Here is a 16,986-nt window from a genome sequence, read left to right as displayed (position 1 = left end):
AGCTGGCTGTCAGTGAAATGCGGATCTGGGGACTCCGAAATGGAAGGCACCTCGAGGGCCATCCCCGCCGAGGCTCATTCACAGGCCCTTTTCTCATTTCACAGAGGAGGAAACGGGTCCCCTGCCCAGTCCCCAAGGGAGCTCTTAACCCTTCTGACTCTGGACTTTCTCTTCTTCTCATTATACCCCTCTTCCTCTCCTCACCTACTGGCCCAGAGGATTCTTAGCTTGGGAATCTTTGAAGTCTTTGGACCCTTGTTTTCTGGCAACTTCTGTGAAACTTAATTTTGATTTCAGCAAAAATGTTTATGCAAGAAAAAACTTCAGAAAAATGAACCGAGTCATGGTCCTGTTAACTTGGCCCTGGGAGCCACTAATTTCCATATTTTTTCCTGAGGTTTCATCACTGAGATCTTATTTTATTTCAGTTTTTCTCTTTCAAAAAATCTTTTCATCTTGTGCCCACACATTGCATGAATTGTGCACTGTGGGAAAGAGGGAAGAGAAGTAAAAGAAAGAAGCATGCAGGGAGGGAAATCGGACAAACTACGACCCCCAAATCATCACCAATGACAAAAATTCAAGTGGTTAGATTCCCACAAACTAAGGGTGTCGATGAGAACGATCTTAGGGGGCCAAAGGGTATAGACCATTTTCATTTTAAAAGTGGGAGGGGTCCTGAAGTCAGGAGGACCTGAGTTCAAATTTTGCCTCAGACACTTAATGCTTCCTACCTGTGTGACCTCGGGTGTAGAGGGCCGGAGCTCTGGGGAGTAGACTTGAAACAAAGACACCTACAACAAGGTGTTAACTCAGTGGAACTGACAAGACGATGCTTCTCTAGTTCACATATATGCTTAGTACTTATGGGTCAGGGTTCTCTAGTTCACACATACACAGTGTGTATACACCAAGGTATTTAAGGGCTGAGAGGACTGGAAATGAGACACTCCCTCTTTGACCCTCCTCCTCATGGCTCTCCTTCCTTTTGTGCTCCCCCACTAAGATCACTACACTTGGGCAAGTCACTTAACCCCAACTGCCTCAGCGATGGATGGATGGATAACTGGATAGATGCATAGATGGATAGATGCATGGATGGATGGATAGATGCATGGATGGATGGATAGATGAATGGATGGATGGATAGATGCATGGATGGATGGATAGATGCATAGATGGATAGATGCATGGATGGATGGATAGATGCATAGATGGATGGATGCATGGATGGATGGATAGATGCATGGATGGATAGATGCATGGATGGATGGATAGATGAATGGATGGATGGATAGATGCATGGATGGATGGATAGATGCATGGATGGATAGATGCATGGATGGATGGATAGATGCATAGATGGATAGATGCATGGATAGATGGATAGATGCATAGATGGATAGATGAATGGATGGATGGACAGATGCATAGATGGATGGATGCATGGACGGATGGATAGATGCATGGATAGATGGATAGATGCATGGATGGATGGATGCATAGATGGATAGATGCATGGATGGATGGATAGATGCATAGATGGATAGATGCATGGATGATGGATAGATGCATAGATGGATGGATAGATGCATGGATGGATGGATGCATAGATGGATAGATTCATAGATGGATAGATGCATGGATGGATGGATGGATAGATGGATAGATGCATGGATGGATAGATGCATGGATGGATAGATGCATGGATGGATGGATGCATAGATGGATGGATGCATAGATGGATAGATTCATAGATGGATGCATAGATGGATAGATGCATAGATGGATGGATGGATGAATAGATAGATGGATGGATGGATGAAAGTAGAAGGGGCTCAGAGTTCATATAATCCATCTTGGGGGATTTGAGAGTTTAAGGATCTGGAATCTAAGGATCAGAAGCAGAATCTGAGCCCAGATTGAACCCACAGTGAACTTTGGTTCTGCCCCACTGGAGTTCTCCAAGTCAGGGCTGAACGGCAACTCATTACAAATGCCAGAGAGGATCATTATCCAGGTGTGTGTGATGAGTGACCGCAGAGCTGCCTTCCTTTTCCCACCACGGGATTCTGTGAATTCCTAGGACGAGATGATTCTGTAATTCTTCCAGAAAACCTCCGAGTCCTGACCTCGGTCTCCTGGGACAGATTGGATAAGTCCGCAGCACAACCTGCGACGAGGCTGCGGATTCCATTTGTGACATCGCTAAATGGGGGGTATCTGAATAATGATGGATGGTGCTGCTGAGAAGTGTGTTTTCAATAATCCCACAAGCTGATCGGATGTCGCGGTCTTAGGGGAAGCAGATGTGGTGAAGGATCTCATTACATGACATGCCGGGGCCCTACGTACTACACGCTCGGCCTGTTTTGGTTTGGGGCCATTCGCTTCCTCTGGGGCTGGGGCTGCCTCTGATTCTGCAAGGACGAGAGGCTCGCTGCTCTCTCTAGTGCTTTCTGCTTTTCTCTCGCTTGAAGCGGCCCATCAGAGGGTCAGGTCAGGTTTTGAGGAGCTAAAAGCTGACCCTGAAATTTGCAGGTTCAGAAATCACTAAGTGCAGAGTCATCCCATGCTTGAGTTTTCCCAGAGCAGATCCACGCTGACGTTGTTAGGAAGAGCAGGCCTCTGCCTGTGGTACATCCTCCGGTGGGGCTTTTACCTAGAAACCAAGCAGCCCCTTCCCTGAAATGGCTGGCAGGTGAATTACCAAGATCAGGGCGTGGAAAATGTCCTGACGATTCCTTCTAATGGCTTGGGAATCCTGGCTTCTTTTGAGGCGGCCCTTGTTACAGGGTCCACTCTCTACTTCAAGAAGCCGTAACCTTCAGTGATAATTTGCCGAGGGTGAGGGGAGACGAGTGATGTGCGTCAACCGGATGGCACCTCAAGCTTCTTATGTAAAGAGTAAGAGTTTAGAATATATTCAAGCTGGGAAACAGCACGGCGCTGAAATCTATCAGGTTGTAGCCGCGCAATTCTCGCGTTCCACAAACCTGCCTCTCACACGAAAGCCGGTCATTTCCTTCTACCCAACCAGGATCCCGAAAGCCTTCTTCCGGTTTCTGTTCTATTGTGACCTCGTCCGCCAAAATGGCGCTTTAACCACCTCGGCTCCACCTAGCTTCTAGTTCCCTGGGCAAGTCTGAGAATAGCAGCCAATAATTAAAGCAGACTGACTGGCCAGTTTCTCCTCAATAGGCATGCTATGTGTCTCACTTAGCTTGTTATAAAAATATATCAATATACAGACAATAGCCTTCTCTCCCAGTGGATTTCCTCATCACCCAAGTTGAGGAGATTGAAGAAGGGCTGGGATAGAGGGTAAGCCCCTTGCCCATAGTCAGTCTTAATAAATCTTTGTTGATTGGCTTAAAGATTCAGAAGGAAGAGGAGGGAGTTTAGCAGTATGTCCAGGTCTTCAGAGGCTAAATGAAGTAAGAACTAAGAAAATCCTACAAGATTTGGCGATTGATCTCTTACAATGAGAAAAATAGATCAAGTGTTTTAAAATCTCTCATCCCCGGGGTCTGGCACCTGATAGGGGTAATATACTTGTTGAAGCGCAGCATCACTCACTCAGAAGACCAGAAAAGACCTCTACGATCACCAAACTCAGCCTGACCTCAGCGAGAATCCCCTCTTCCTGTCCCCATCCCAAATGGTCTTCCAGCTTTTCCTGGCAAACCTCCAGCGAGGGAAGCCCAGAGCCTCCAAGAGCACCAGACCCACTTTTCAACGTCACTGATGATGCTCTTCCTGATATCAAGCTTCACAGCTTCTGCCCAAGGAATCAAAGTGAAGCAGAAACCAGCAGCAGGAGGCTGCAGAGGGCGAGTTGGTGGGAAGGAAGTGGAGGCCGCTAGCTGGGTGAATCACTGCTTTAGGTTTGATGATGATAAGAAGGAAGGATCTAGGAGAGAAGCTGAGAAAGGTGGGAGGATGAAAGTTGTGGTTTTTTAAATAAGAAAATACTAAATCTGCTTATGAACAGATGGAAAGTGTCTGGTAATGATTGAGTGGTGGATGGAGTAGTCCAGAGGAAGTAGGTGAATAGAGAAACAAAAGTCCCTGCACTAGGGCCTAGCCAAGGAAGAAGAACCGATGATCGCTCCAAAGGAGAGACATTTTAAGGAGAAGCAGCAGCTCCACTTGCTCTTTTCAGTAAAGTCAAAGTCAGGGGGTGAAAGCGGAGACTTAGGAAGTAGCCATTTGGAACAGTACCTAGAGTTGGGTTTCGGAGCATGGAGTCAAGCCAAATGGCATGGTTTTGTGGCTTTTTTCACAAAGAAGAAAGCTTTTGTGGCTTCCTGTGGTCACCCAGAAGGAAGAGAGTGTCACTTTCCAATGAGCAAGGCAGGAATCCCTCCCCGTGGTCCTAATCCATCCCCTTGTTCTGGCTTCTAAAATTCACTGTTCTCCATCACTGACTCCTTTTTCTCCTTGTCCTTTCTCTCTGTTCTATCCACCCAACCCTCATTAATACCCATCTTGAACCACCTCCACCATCTGCCTTCCCTGCTCTTCCTACTGAGCCGTGCAGAAATCCCGGAAGACATCATGAAATAATTCTGACTTGATTCATGGACCATTTCCCCTTAACTGCACCTTTCATGCTGCTCAGCAATCCTTCCCCACCCCGCCTCCATCTTTATTCCAATGGCTATTTTAAACATCTCTCCCCCAGCTCCCAATTCCAACCTAATTTCCTCTCTCAGCAGAGAATGGACATAGAAGTAGACTTGGAAGCATCCTGGGATCAATCTGATAAGCCTTTTCTTAGGACTTTGTTTTAGTTCTGGAGATGAACTGATTGGTTCCATGGGTTGGATCCACCGACTTCCGCTCCATTCAAAGTCTTCTTTGCAGATTCAGCCCCTTCTTACCTTTGCACACACCTCCTCCCTCCCTGGATGGTCTTCTTTCATACCTTGAGCTCCAATGTCAGCCCCCCACAAAGGGTTCCAGCTTGCGCTTTCTTTCCTTCAAGAATTCAATCCCCATTTCTGAAGCATCTGCTCTACCTGCAAGCCATCAGAACCTTCCCAACCCCACAAAGCCTTGCCTGTGCACTTCGTCTATTATTCCTTCTATTACTTCATTTTCACTGTCATAGCCCCCATTTTATTATAAGCTCCTTAAAGGAAGAGATGGCATTTTCTTTCATTTTTCTGCCTCGGCACTTTGTTCATGAAAGATGTCTAGTAAACATTTGTAGAATGGACCAGGAAGGGATGGCCAATGTCGCGAAGATGCCCAGGTCTGAAATTCTTCCAACGGGGTGTTTGGGGAGCAGATTTAAGGAAGAGGAGAGTATCCAGATTGAGGGAATCGCCTACTTCCTGTCATTATGTTGGGAGGGATCAATGTGATGGTGGGAAACTGCCTTGTCAGAGCTGCCGTCCCCAGCAAGTTTCCAGCCTCAGATTTCCTCTTTGAAGAGAATTCTTCCGAAGGACTGGGTTGCCATAATAAAAGATTCTTGGGGAAATCTTTTGCTGTGAGCAGAGGCAGGACCGGGCTGCCTTTGTGGCAGAATGGGCTCCGATCCAAGCTGCCAATCCCTCTCCGTCCCGAGCGAGTTTGACAGGCAGCTGGTCTTCGAGTCCCATTAGCACGAGGCATGTTTGCAGTTTGATGGGGAGGGATTTTGCCTTCAATTTCCATTAATGTGACTGGAAATTCCCCGCACGCCACAGTGAAAATTTACTCCATAATTATATTTTGCTTGGCAACGAGCAAACCAGGCTAACCTGTGGTGCTTGGGAAGGGGAGTTTAAAAAAAAAAAAAGCAGGCACTAGGAAATGAAGCCCCTTGGGACATGGAGGCCCTTAACAAAAGGTCTATGTGAGATAGTCCTTCTGAGGGGCTTCTTCCCTTCTCCATCAGTCCTGCTTCAGATTTGTGTTATCAAAATGTTCATGAGCCACCCATCTTCCAGGGCCATTTTGTTAGGTGACTCAGAGCTGACTTTCCAGCTAATCCACTATCTGCCCTTATCACCTCTGTGATGGTTAGCAAATGGAGTGGTTAGCAGGCCCAGATAAGCAAGGAAGTACTCCGGAGAGAAGAAAGAAAATATGCTGATGAAGAAATGCACAAAGGAAATAAGCATTGATTAAGCACCTACTGTATGTCAGATACCATGCTACACCCTTTACAAATATCATCTCATTTTCATCCTTACAATAACCTGGAAGGCAGATGCTCTTATTACCCCCTTTTTTTCGGTTGAGAAAAGAGGTAATCAGAGATTAAGGGGTTGTGTCCGACCTGTGGCGGAACATTCCAAGTGCATATTGGTCTGATCAGCCACAATCAGACACACCATAACAGACTCTAACATAGGGAGATCGTTTTGGTCTCTTCGAGAACAAAGGACAACAACGATGATGACAAGCCCGGAGCCCCTTGACTAGTAAGTACCTAAAGCTTGATTTGAACTCCTTTTTAGACGATTATGAACTCAGGATAATGAAGGTAAATGTTGTTGCCATGTGGAGAAAGAGGAACACCTTCTGCCTTTTGGGAGGACTTTGGGGAGAACATGGATGTCCAGGATGGACAGGCATGCGTGGGAAGCAGTCGACAGGTCCCGGAGCCACTGGATCATCGGAGTTGCTTTGGGTCCCCAAGGAAGAGAATGAACGTTGGTCTAGAGGTTGGCACCCGAAGCCCAGCCACAAAGAGAGGCAAGCAAGATGGCAGGCAGCGAATGCCTCCTGTCCTTTCCACCAATGCTGAAGATGTTCCAATAATTACAACTTCCCTTCCCTGGATGGTTCATCTTCACTTTATTCCAATTTACACTGAAGAGTCAGTTGGAAGCTTCCTATATGCAAAATTGTGGGAAACCTAGGTTTTAGATGCTGAAAGAGCCCTGCGCTTTGAGACAGTAAAGACCTGGATTTAAATCTCTCTTCTGCCATTAACACATCATTCTCCCAAAGCTTCAGGTTCTGTATTAAATGAGGATAATAATGCATCCAGCACTGACCTCATAGGGCTCTTGCGGGACTCAAATGGGGCCATTTCTCTGAATTTCTGCACCAGTTTTAAAGTGCTGGAAAGTGTCAGCTGAGCCCTTGGGATGGAACCCGAGCTGCATCAGAGGGAACATAATTTTGGCGTGTGAACCTCAAAAGGTGAGAACTTTTCACCACGCCCCAGTATTCTTTGAACATCTCCAAGATCCATAGACTCGTCGGTCTTCAAAGAGAGCAGAATAACAGGATCTGGAGGGCCCTGGGGGGCCCTTCCAGTGTCCACCCTTCTCCGAGGTGATGGGGTTGAGAATCTCCTCCCCAGCGTCATCCACAGTCACCCATTTCACTTGTGGGACTTCTCACCACTGCAAGCCCCTCTTTCAACCTTGGACAGCTCCAGCCTTCAGGACCTTTTCCCTTACATTAAACGGAGCTTCTCAGAAGCCATCGCTTCCTAATTCTCCCCTCTGGGGCCACACAGAGGGAGGCTGATCCCCCTTCCACATGTTATTTGAAGATGGATCTCGGTGACCACTTGAGTCTTCTCCAGGTTATGACATACCCTGTTCCTTGTAGAGTTTCCATCCCCTCACTGTCCTTAGTGGCCCAGTCTGGACACTGATTCTCTGAGTCATCTCTGATCAGATTGGTTCAGGTGTCCAAGTAAGACAGAATTTCCTGGGAATCAGTAGAAGGAAATAAGCCAGTGGCAGCCACGGCAAAATCATCTACATTCTAGTTCTACATCTATGTGCCCTTGGAGGTAGCAGATGGCAGTGGGGAGATGGGGAGTCACAGGGTGTGGATTCAAATTTTACCACTTTCTCCTTGTGTGATCTTGAATAATCGTGTTTCCTCTCTAGGGCTCAGTTTCCTCACCTATAATTCAATTCAAGATTAAAAACCATACCGTTCCTGAACTTTCAGGAGCCCTTCCCAATCTATTTACTTATTACTACTGCTCATAGGCAATTATTTATTTGTGAAGCCCCGAATGAATGCTTGAGCAGGTTCTATTTATATTTTGAAAGATCTTAGTGGGGAATTGTAAAATCATCTGGAATAAGCAGAGTTTCAGGGAGCCCGGGTATCCTTAAGCATGAGATTTTTCCAGATGGAGAGCTCCTGTGATCCAGACTATCACCTTCTAGTTCAGTGGCTTCCCTCCACCTCAGACTCATGGTGATGGGACAAGTGACGAAGGGGCTGATCCTCGGTCAGTTCAGTTTCTGGTCTTTGTTTTTCAGTCTGCCATCAGATGGCTCGTTTTTGTTTTTCCTCCTAATTTTCCCACTCCTACATGTGAGGTTTTATGATTGCTTTCTTGTGATCGGCGGTTTTTAATGTTTATGAACTGTCCGAGGTTTGGGGCTAACATGTCATTAACACGTCCCACATGTAATAGGCTTGTGTAGCCTTGACTCGCTCTCTCAGGGTCAAATAGAGCCTGGATGCGCACTTTCAGGATATGATATAATAAGGATTCTTTTTCTTAGTACAGATGGAATTAAATGGCTTCTGAGGTTCTGGGTTCTGCCTGTGGAAGCTTGAGGGAGCCTTGAAAAAAAATCTTCCTGGGAGCAAAAAATCATCAGCTTTGATCCTTGGATGGATGGACAAAAAGCTCGCTCCAGATCCTTTGGGAATGCAATAGAGCCCCCCCAGATTCAGTCACAGGGAACCCATTTATCTTCCAGATCTGGCACAAAGTATCTATCCTAAAGTAGATGCTTAATAAATGCTTGTTGGATGAAGGACTGCAGTCCTCTCACAGCGTAAACACCCTGAAATCCCAAGGAGGAAAGGTCATCGGCAACCGTGTTCCATGAGCAAGGAAAACTTCCTGGAGGGAAACAGCTGGAATAGTGGGACAAGCCCTTGATTTGGCTTGAGAAGAGCTGGGTGGTCAGTCCTGAGATGGTCACATACAGGTTTTGGGCTTCAGTTTTTTCTTCTAAAGTGAGTGGGTGGCCTGGCTGAGCTCCAAGGCCTCTCCTCTCTTGTCCAGGAGGGATCATGGGATCATAGATTCCAAGGTGGAAAGATCCGGGGGCCACTGAGTCGAAGCTCCCCCCCCATTTTTTCAGATAGAGAAACTGAGGCACAGAGAGTTTCAATCCCTTGCCTAGAAATACAAAGCTGACAAATGTCCAAGGTGGGACTGGAACCCAGGCCGCTCTGGACTGTTGACCAAGTCTCCTTTTCACCTCCCCAGCTGCACTCCCCGTTTTGGTGGTAGTAGATAGAGATCCAATCCATCCTGCATAGACAGGCAGGGACCCAGGCAATCCTTGTGTAGACAGATGGGGACCCAGGCAATCCGTGTGTAGACAAAGGAAGCAGAGGCAGTCTAGGAGAGGGGAATGTCCTGTGATTAGGGTGCCAGGAGGAAGCTCCAGACTGCTCGGGGGCTGATAGGGCGATGATGATGGGCTCATCCACATGGGCTCCTGCAAAGCCCTCTCCCCTCCCCCTCTGGGGGGTCTGGGCAGGGGATGGGGAATTGAGGGGGAAGGGGTCCCAGCACCCACCCTGCTGTATGGTTCTATTTTAGAAGCAGTAATCAAACTGGAGAGGGAGTTCTCCAAATCCTCCCTCCCATCATGACCAGATGAGTGACCTTGCACAAATGAGGCCGCCTGTGTGACCCTCGAGAGGATGTTGTCTGTAAAATACCGAGGTCAGCTTCACAGAACTAGAGAACTACAGCTAGGAGGGAGCCCAAGGCCGTCGGCTTCAGTGAGCTTAAATGACTTTCTCAGAGTCACAGCTAATGGAAGGATTCGAATTCAGGACCCCGGAGACCAGCTCTCTTCACTTCACACCTTTATTATAATTTTATGTATTTATAGAATTACAAATTTATTAATTTTCTGTGTGTGGCTTTCAGGGCCCACGACGTCGGCTCATGTTGACTGTTCTAGGGAGACGAATGTCTGGGCACGTCTGAGCGTCCTGTGGTGAGGAACAGAGAGCGGGCTTGGGGCTGGGGAGATTTGGGTGAGGGCTTCCTGGAGGAGGAAAGTCCTCTCTCAGGACAGGCTCTGGACATCGGGGACTTGGGGAGTCGCCCAGGTTCCGACGGCCTCCATCCTCCTCATCACACAGATCATGTGGGAAAAAGCAGAACTCTCCCGGTAGAAGAGCACCTAGTACGGAGTCTGGCGCACAGTAGGTGTTTAAGACGAGGCGCTGTCCAACTGGAGTGAATGGCAGGCTCTGCCTTCCTACATCTCGCTGGCTCTCCCCGCGGGTGTCTGAAGCGGAATATCCGAACTAGAGCTCACCTAGTCCGACCCTCTGCCTTTACGGAGAAGGACACTGAGGCCAGAGGAGGGGCAAGGACCTGCTGCTGCGGGGTGGGCAGGCAGGGTTAGGCTTGGCTCCCCAGACTCCAGACGGGGGCTCCTTGGGGTCCCCGGCTCTCCTGTCCTGGGGGGGGGGCGGGCAGCTGTCCGCAGGGCCACCTTCTCCCAGCCCCCGGCGCGGGCTCTCGCCACTGGACATTTCCCGTCCTTCCTGGTGGCGTCCAAGTCGGAAATGCCATAAGAATGGCGTTTCCTTCTCTCCTACCAGCCAAGGACCAAAACAAGCCTTCAGGAAAGGGGCCTCCCCTGGCACCCCGCTCCTTCCCCGCGGGACCGGCCCGGGGGAGGCACCTTCCCCTCGGGTCTCCCTCCCAGCCCATCATCCTCCCCCAAGGCTCAGACCCTCATCTTTGCTTCTCTGGCCTTGTCGCCCATTTTATTTACCAGGCTGCAAAATCGCCCTGCGATTTGTGGGCACGGAAGCCGAGCCAAGGGAACGGTTCCCAATGAACTGACCAACAGCCGCACACGCCCAACAACCCCGCCGGCCTCCGATTCTGTTCAAACGGAGGAAACCAGAGGAGGACCCCACCCCCATCCCCCGGAGGGCACCTCCCAGAAGCCTCCGCGGGAGCCAGAGCACACCTGCGCTGAACCTGCCGCCCGAAGCGGTGCTGCCCCGAGCCCCGCTTGTGGCTTCTGCTGCTGGCTCCCGGTCCCGGAGTCTGTGGCTTCTCTCATACCAGACTAGTGAGTGGGGGTTTTGTGTGCCGGCCGGAAGGCTTTTTCTGGGCCTCTGCCTCTTCCCGAGGGCAGGTGACGGCGTTTGTGCCGGTGTCCCTCCGCCCTGGAAGGAGTGCCTCCTCTTTCGCATCTCCGCTCCCATACCACCTCCTCTATGAAGCCTTCCCTGATTTCCTCCCTTTCCATTTCATAGGATCCTCAATTAAGAGCAGAAAAAAAAAAAAAAAAAAATCAGAGCCTATCTAGTCCAACCCTCTCAATTTACAGAAGAGGAACCAAGACCTGATGAGATAAATTACTTGCCCAAGGTCACCCGAGTCATGTGTAGATGGGATGCAATCTGCACCATTGGAGAGACCCATTTGTGTCCCACATTTCCTGAAGGCTTGTTTTGATCCTCAGCTGGTATGGGAGAAGGAAATAAACAAAAACCGCCATTCTTTTTATATTTCCAACTTGGACACCACCAGGAAGGCCGGGAAATGTCCGGTGAGAGCCCCTGCGGGGAGCTGTGTCAAGGTGGCCGGTGGCCAGACGTGGCGATGACTGCCCCTTGGACGAGAAAAAGAGAGCCCCCTTGGGCCCCTTTCTGGAGTTGGGGAGCCAGGCCTAAGCCTTCCACAGCCAGGTGGTCGCCTCCTTTTCCCTTCCCTGGCCTCAGTTTCCTTCTCTGGACTCGGTGATCAATGGGCTGTTTTCTAGTTCTGACATTCTCCCAACTTGCTTCAGACACCTGTGGGGAGGCGCCCCCGGGGCTGTCAGGTCAGAAATGGTGAGTGAACTTTCTCGGGGACCCCCAGCTAGTAGGTATTGAAGAAAGGATTCAAATTCAGGACTCCCAGGACCCGCTCTCTCACCACTACACACTCATTAACTGCCTCCTGGCAGAGCTCCGGAAGGCCGGAGCAGGTGGTGTGGAGGCGCTCCCAGCAGGCAGGCAAGGCTACCTTTCTGTCACTATGTCCTGAATGCCCAGGCCAGAGCCTGGCGCAGAGCAGCCAAATATCGCCTTTAAGAAGTTAAGTTGTCTCCCCCGGTCACAGGCCCCTTTCGGCCATTGCTGGGCCGAGGCAAGGTGCTGGGGCTCCCTTTCTGGGCATAGGAGCCGAGTACAGGGCAGGGGCAGCCTGACGAGTGCTCAGCGGGGACACGGGTGGAGGAACTGGGGCTAGGGAGTGGACGGACTCCTGAGGAAAGCTTCAGCCCAACCCCAAAGGATTGGCCGTTGGGCAGCTCAGAGCTGCTCCCTCCTTCCAGAGCCCACTGGTCTGAAAAGGCCCCTTGACGAGAACTGGTCCTGTGCCATGATGGCATCCCAGAGAAGGTATCTTGCTATCTCCACTTTGCCCCCCCCAGACGTCTTGTTTTTTTACATGGCTGTGGCATGTTGTTTCCTGCATATGACACCCTTTAAGGTTTTCATCTTTCTTTATATCCCCAGCGCTTAGCATAGTTCCTACATACAGAAGGTACTTAATAATTGGACTTGGCTTATGGAAGCCACTGGCGCATGAAGTGCAAGGTACAGAGTCAGAACAGGGCAGGACCGCCGCACAGGAGATTCGAAACCAGGGGACTGAGTCTTGGCTCCGAAAGGGCTGGGCAAGCCCTTTGCCAATCACGAGACGGGGCTAGAAGGCCCCTGGGCCCCTTTGCCCTTTCCATCTGGGAGCCCAAAGTTCTGTGAGTAAGCTACAGCCCAAGAAGAAGGGAGCCTTTGGGGGATAGAAATGAGCTCATGCTAACTTTGTGTCTCTAGCCTTTCTCCCAGTGCACTGAACACTAATGGGTCAGACCAAATAGGGGGTGTCGTATTCAGTTGTGAGTAGCGCCTTTCAGGAAGGATATTGATAAGCTGGAGAGTGTCTAGAGAAGGGGTACTAGGGTGATCCCTTTAGAGACTGGGAATACTCAGGGGCTGCCAAAAATATCTTCTTTAGATATCTTCAGGGCTGTCACATGAAAGAGTGATTAGATGTGATGTCAGAAAAATCACCCTTTGAAATTAAAATTACCTCAAGGTAAAACTATCTCAGGAGGAGGGGAAGGGCCATTTCAAGAGAAGAGGCAGGCTATCTCAGGAGGAGGGGTGGGCTATCTCAGGAGGAGGGGTGAGCTATCTCAGGAGGAGGGGGTGGGCTATCTCAGGAGGAGGGATGGGCTATCTCAGGAGGAGGGGTGGGCTATCTCAGGAGGAGGGGTGGGCTATCTCAGGAGGAGGGGTGAGCTATCTCAGGAGGAGGGGGTGGGCTATTTCAGGAGGAGGGGGTGGCTAAATGAGGAAGAAGGATAGGCTATCTCAGGAGAAAGAATGGCTTATCAGCAGTAGGGGGTAGGTCCTACCTTACTACAAGCCTCAAGAAAAAGTCAAATGACAGCGTGTCTGAGAGGCCCAGGTTGGAGCAGAGGGTCTCTGAGCTCCTTTCCAGTGCTCAGGCTCTTGACCCCACGACTCCCGAGGTCTCTCCCAGCCTGTCGCCCTTTGATTTCTGAGGTTCCCTTCCAGCCTGCGGATCCCGAGTCAGTCGGGCCCGGTTCTCTCGACCCAAACTCTGGGATCCTGGGAAAGGTCCCTCCATGTTCTTACTTCCCTGCTGATAGGTCAGAGTCCCAGCTCCTGCTCCCCGGGCCAAGCTGACTTGCCAGCCCTGGTGAGTGGGGAGGGGGCTGTCCCTCAGGGAACTCAGCAAACACTTGCTGCTCGAATCCTGGCTTCTCGTTAGACTAATGAGCCCCCGACTCCAGGGGGCGGCCACTTTGTGTCCTAGGCTCAGCATGGGGACTGCCGGGCTCTTGGGAGGGGGCCAGACCCTCCTCATTAGGGAAAGGAACAGAAGGCGGGGCTTGGCCGTGGAGCCGGGGAGCACCTGCTTGGGCCTTAATGACCTGGCACAGCTCCTTAAGCTGGTGATGGGGCTTAGCTGACCGCAGGGTGGCCGGGCTGCATTGCCTGGGGCAGAGGCTCTGGGGGCAGGGACCAGAGAGGGGACCGAGGCTTTGTTGGCAGCTCAGGGTCCTCCTCTTGGAGGAGCACAGAAGTCCTGGCTGAGCCGAGAGGAGGCCTGCTGATGGTTCTCCAGCCCTTGCAGTGACCTCCCAGCTCCCAGAGGCCTGGGAAGGAAACCCTTCCATGTGCACACCCCGCGGCACCTCCCGAGACCAGCCTCCACCAGCCCTGGTGCCATGGGTACCCGCAGGTTGTCCCTCTTCAGAGGGTGACGTCTGAGGGCAGGGACTGGGCTTTGCCCCTTTTAGTATATCCAACACAGGGCAGTGCCTGATATACAGTAAGTGTTTAATAAGTGCTTGCTGATCAACCGTCCCCCAGTCAACCGTGATGGAGAGCGATTTGGAATTGTGCCCAAAGGCATAAAACTGTGCACACCCTTTGACTCAGCAGCGTTTCTACTGGTCTGAATCCCAAAGAGATCATAGAGGAAAAAGGACCCACATGAGCAAAAATGTCTGTGGCGGCCCTTTTTGTGGTGGCGAGAAACTGGAAACTGAGGGGCCGCCCATCAGTGGGGGGATGGCTGAATGAGTGATGGTACATGGATGTTATGGAGTATTATTCTTCTGTAAGGAACAACCAGCAGCGCGCATTTAGGAAAGGGCTGGAGGGACCGACAGGAACTGGTGCTGAGCCAAGAGATCCTTGTATGTGTGATGATCAACTGCGGACTTGCTCTTTTCAGGAATGAGGGAATTCAGGGCAATTCCAAGACTTGGGATGGAGAGTTTCACATCCCGAGAAAATATGGAGGCTGAATGTGGATCAGAGCCAGGGTTTTCACTTTTTATTGTTTATTTTTTCCCTTTTCGATCTGATTTTTCTTGTGCAGCCTGATGAATTGGGAAATCTGTTTAGAAGAACCGCACATGTTTAACCTATATTGGATTGTTGCTGTCCCCTGGAGGGAGCTCGGGGGAAGGAAGGGAGAAACAAAAACTGGAACACAAGGTTTTGCCGGGATGAATGTTGAAAACTACCTGGGCATGTATTGGGGAAAAGAAAAAGGTATTAAAAAAAAAAAAAAAAAAAACAAAGAGTAGGGAAGAGCTGGCTGTGCTTGTAGGCAGCAGGGAACGGCTCAGCAGATAGGGAGAGAGTGAAGAGAGAGGAACAGGGGAGGAAAGAGAGAGAGAAAGAGGAGGCTACTAGGGCAATCTGCTGGAGAAGAAAGAAGGGTAGGGGATTGTAGAGGGATTTACCTCTACATGAGAGAGGCTGTAGCAGAGGCAGAAGAATGGAGAAGGAGAAGGAGCTGGTGGTCAGCCGCCTCCTTCTGGCCTGAGACAGCAAGAGGCACCTGGGGGAGAAGCCTGGGGGAAGCACAATGCAGATTTTTTTTCTTTTGGAATTTTTTTAATTAAAGCTTTTTATTTTCAAAACACATGCATATAGTTTTCAATGTTCACCCTTGCAAATTTTGTATTCCATTTTTTTTCCCTCTCCCAGACAGCAAGTAATCCAGTACAGATTAAATATGTGTACGTCGAATGTACATGTTTCCACATTTATCGTGCTGCACAAGAAAAATGAGATCCAAAAGGAAAAATAAACGAGAAAACAAAAAGCACTGATTTCATTTATCTTCTCAAACAGGTGAACAACAACGGAATCATCTCCTTCCTCAAGGAGGTGTCCCAGTTCACTCCCGTAGCCTTCCCCATCTCTAGAGACCGCTGCGTGGTGGCTGCTTTCTGGGCCGATGTGGACAATCGCCGGGCAGGGGAGGTCTATTACCGGGAGAGCAAGGAGCAGCCCACCCTGCAGAGAGCCACAGAGGACATCTGGAAGTACTTCCCGGAGCTCCCCGATTTCCAAGCCCAGTGGGTTTTTGTGGCTACCTGGCACCGGGTCACCTTTTTCGGAGGGAGCTCAGTTTCTCCGGTAAGTTCAGCCATTGGGACTTAATCCCTGAGTGGGGTGCCCCCCCCCAGAGCTCTCTCCCCTTACCTGTTCTCTGCTTGCTAGTTCTACACTGCTTGACACGGCCACGCCCAGGACCAGTCTGGATCTGTTCCTTTGGGGATACCCTCTGACCAAAAGATCTGAGTATAATTGTCCTCCCTGGTTCTAGACCACACGGACAACCATCCCGGTAATCCAGACTTCTGTCAACACTCACCTTTCTGGATAACTAAGAACTGCCCTCATGAATTGGATTAGAGTCATTTTCTGAGAAGGCGCACACGGTCCTAGACACCCTCAGCCCACCTGCTCACGTGTCGGTCCCATCCTGTGTGATAGCGAAGCCCGACTGTCTCGGGTCCTTCAGCTCGGGGGCTCCGAGACATCCCTGGCCAAAGTCCCTCCGCTTCTCCGGAGTCTGACTCCTTTCTTCCATCAGCCTTAGAAGTGAAGGGGGCTTCTGGGAGGGCTGTCATGTAGGAACGCAGAGGGAGGAGCAACAGAAGGGGATGCTGCCGAGAAATGAATTAGGTCTGGTGACAGAACAGCTCCCTGGAGACAGAGGGGGGAAGATGGAGAGAGACGAGCCCCCACAGGGGTGCACAGAGATTCTTGTTCAGCCTGGGCTGGGCAGGACACCTCTAAGGAAGGGTCATACATTTTATTCAAGATCAGAGGGGAGGCCCTTGTTCAGAACCTCAGATTTGTGACTTCTAGACACCGTTCTTCCTGGCAAATAACCCTGGCAGGAGGACGTTTGAGGGCACAAGGAGGCTTGCTGGAAGCCGGCAATAACAAGCAGGGACGGTTTAATGGTGGAGAGAGATGGAAAAAACTATACAAAGTAGATCCAAGAACAGTAAGAGCACAGGTGGGAGCCACTGAGGTTTGGGGCAAAGGGGCTTATCAACCTTAGTCCCCCCCAGCTCCGAGAACTTGGCAGGGATTGAGTCTTTCAGGAAAAGCTAAATTGGGCTCAGGATGCTCTGTTTAAGGTGACACAGTGGGTAGAATGCCAGCCCTGAAGTCTAT

At 50.2% G+C, this 16,986-nt stretch overlaps 1 protein-coding gene across 1 annotated transcript in view; it reads left to right on the top strand.

Annotated features, from left to right (window-relative positions):
• SNED1 (sushi, nidogen and EGF like domains 1) overlaps positions 1–16,986 on the top strand; it is a 72,174-nt gene that overhangs the window by 15,553 nt on the left and 39,635 nt on the right. Inside the window, exon 2 of the mRNA XM_051991713.1 lies at positions 15,646–15,933. Within this exon, the coding sequence (XP_051847673.1) occupies positions 15,646–15,933 (288 nt within the window). The remainder of the gene's footprint in view (positions 1–15,645; positions 15,934–16,986) is intronic.

This window comes from Antechinus flavipes, chromosome 3, assembly GCF_016432865.1.
Source record: "Antechinus flavipes isolate AdamAnt ecotype Samford, QLD, Australia chromosome 3, AdamAnt_v2, whole genome shotgun sequence".
NCBI classification, from domain to species: domain Eukaryota; kingdom Metazoa; phylum Chordata; class Mammalia; order Dasyuromorphia; family Dasyuridae; genus Antechinus; species Antechinus flavipes.
Note: the sequence above shows the minus strand (reverse complement) of the source record. Positions and strands in the feature narration are given on the sequence as shown.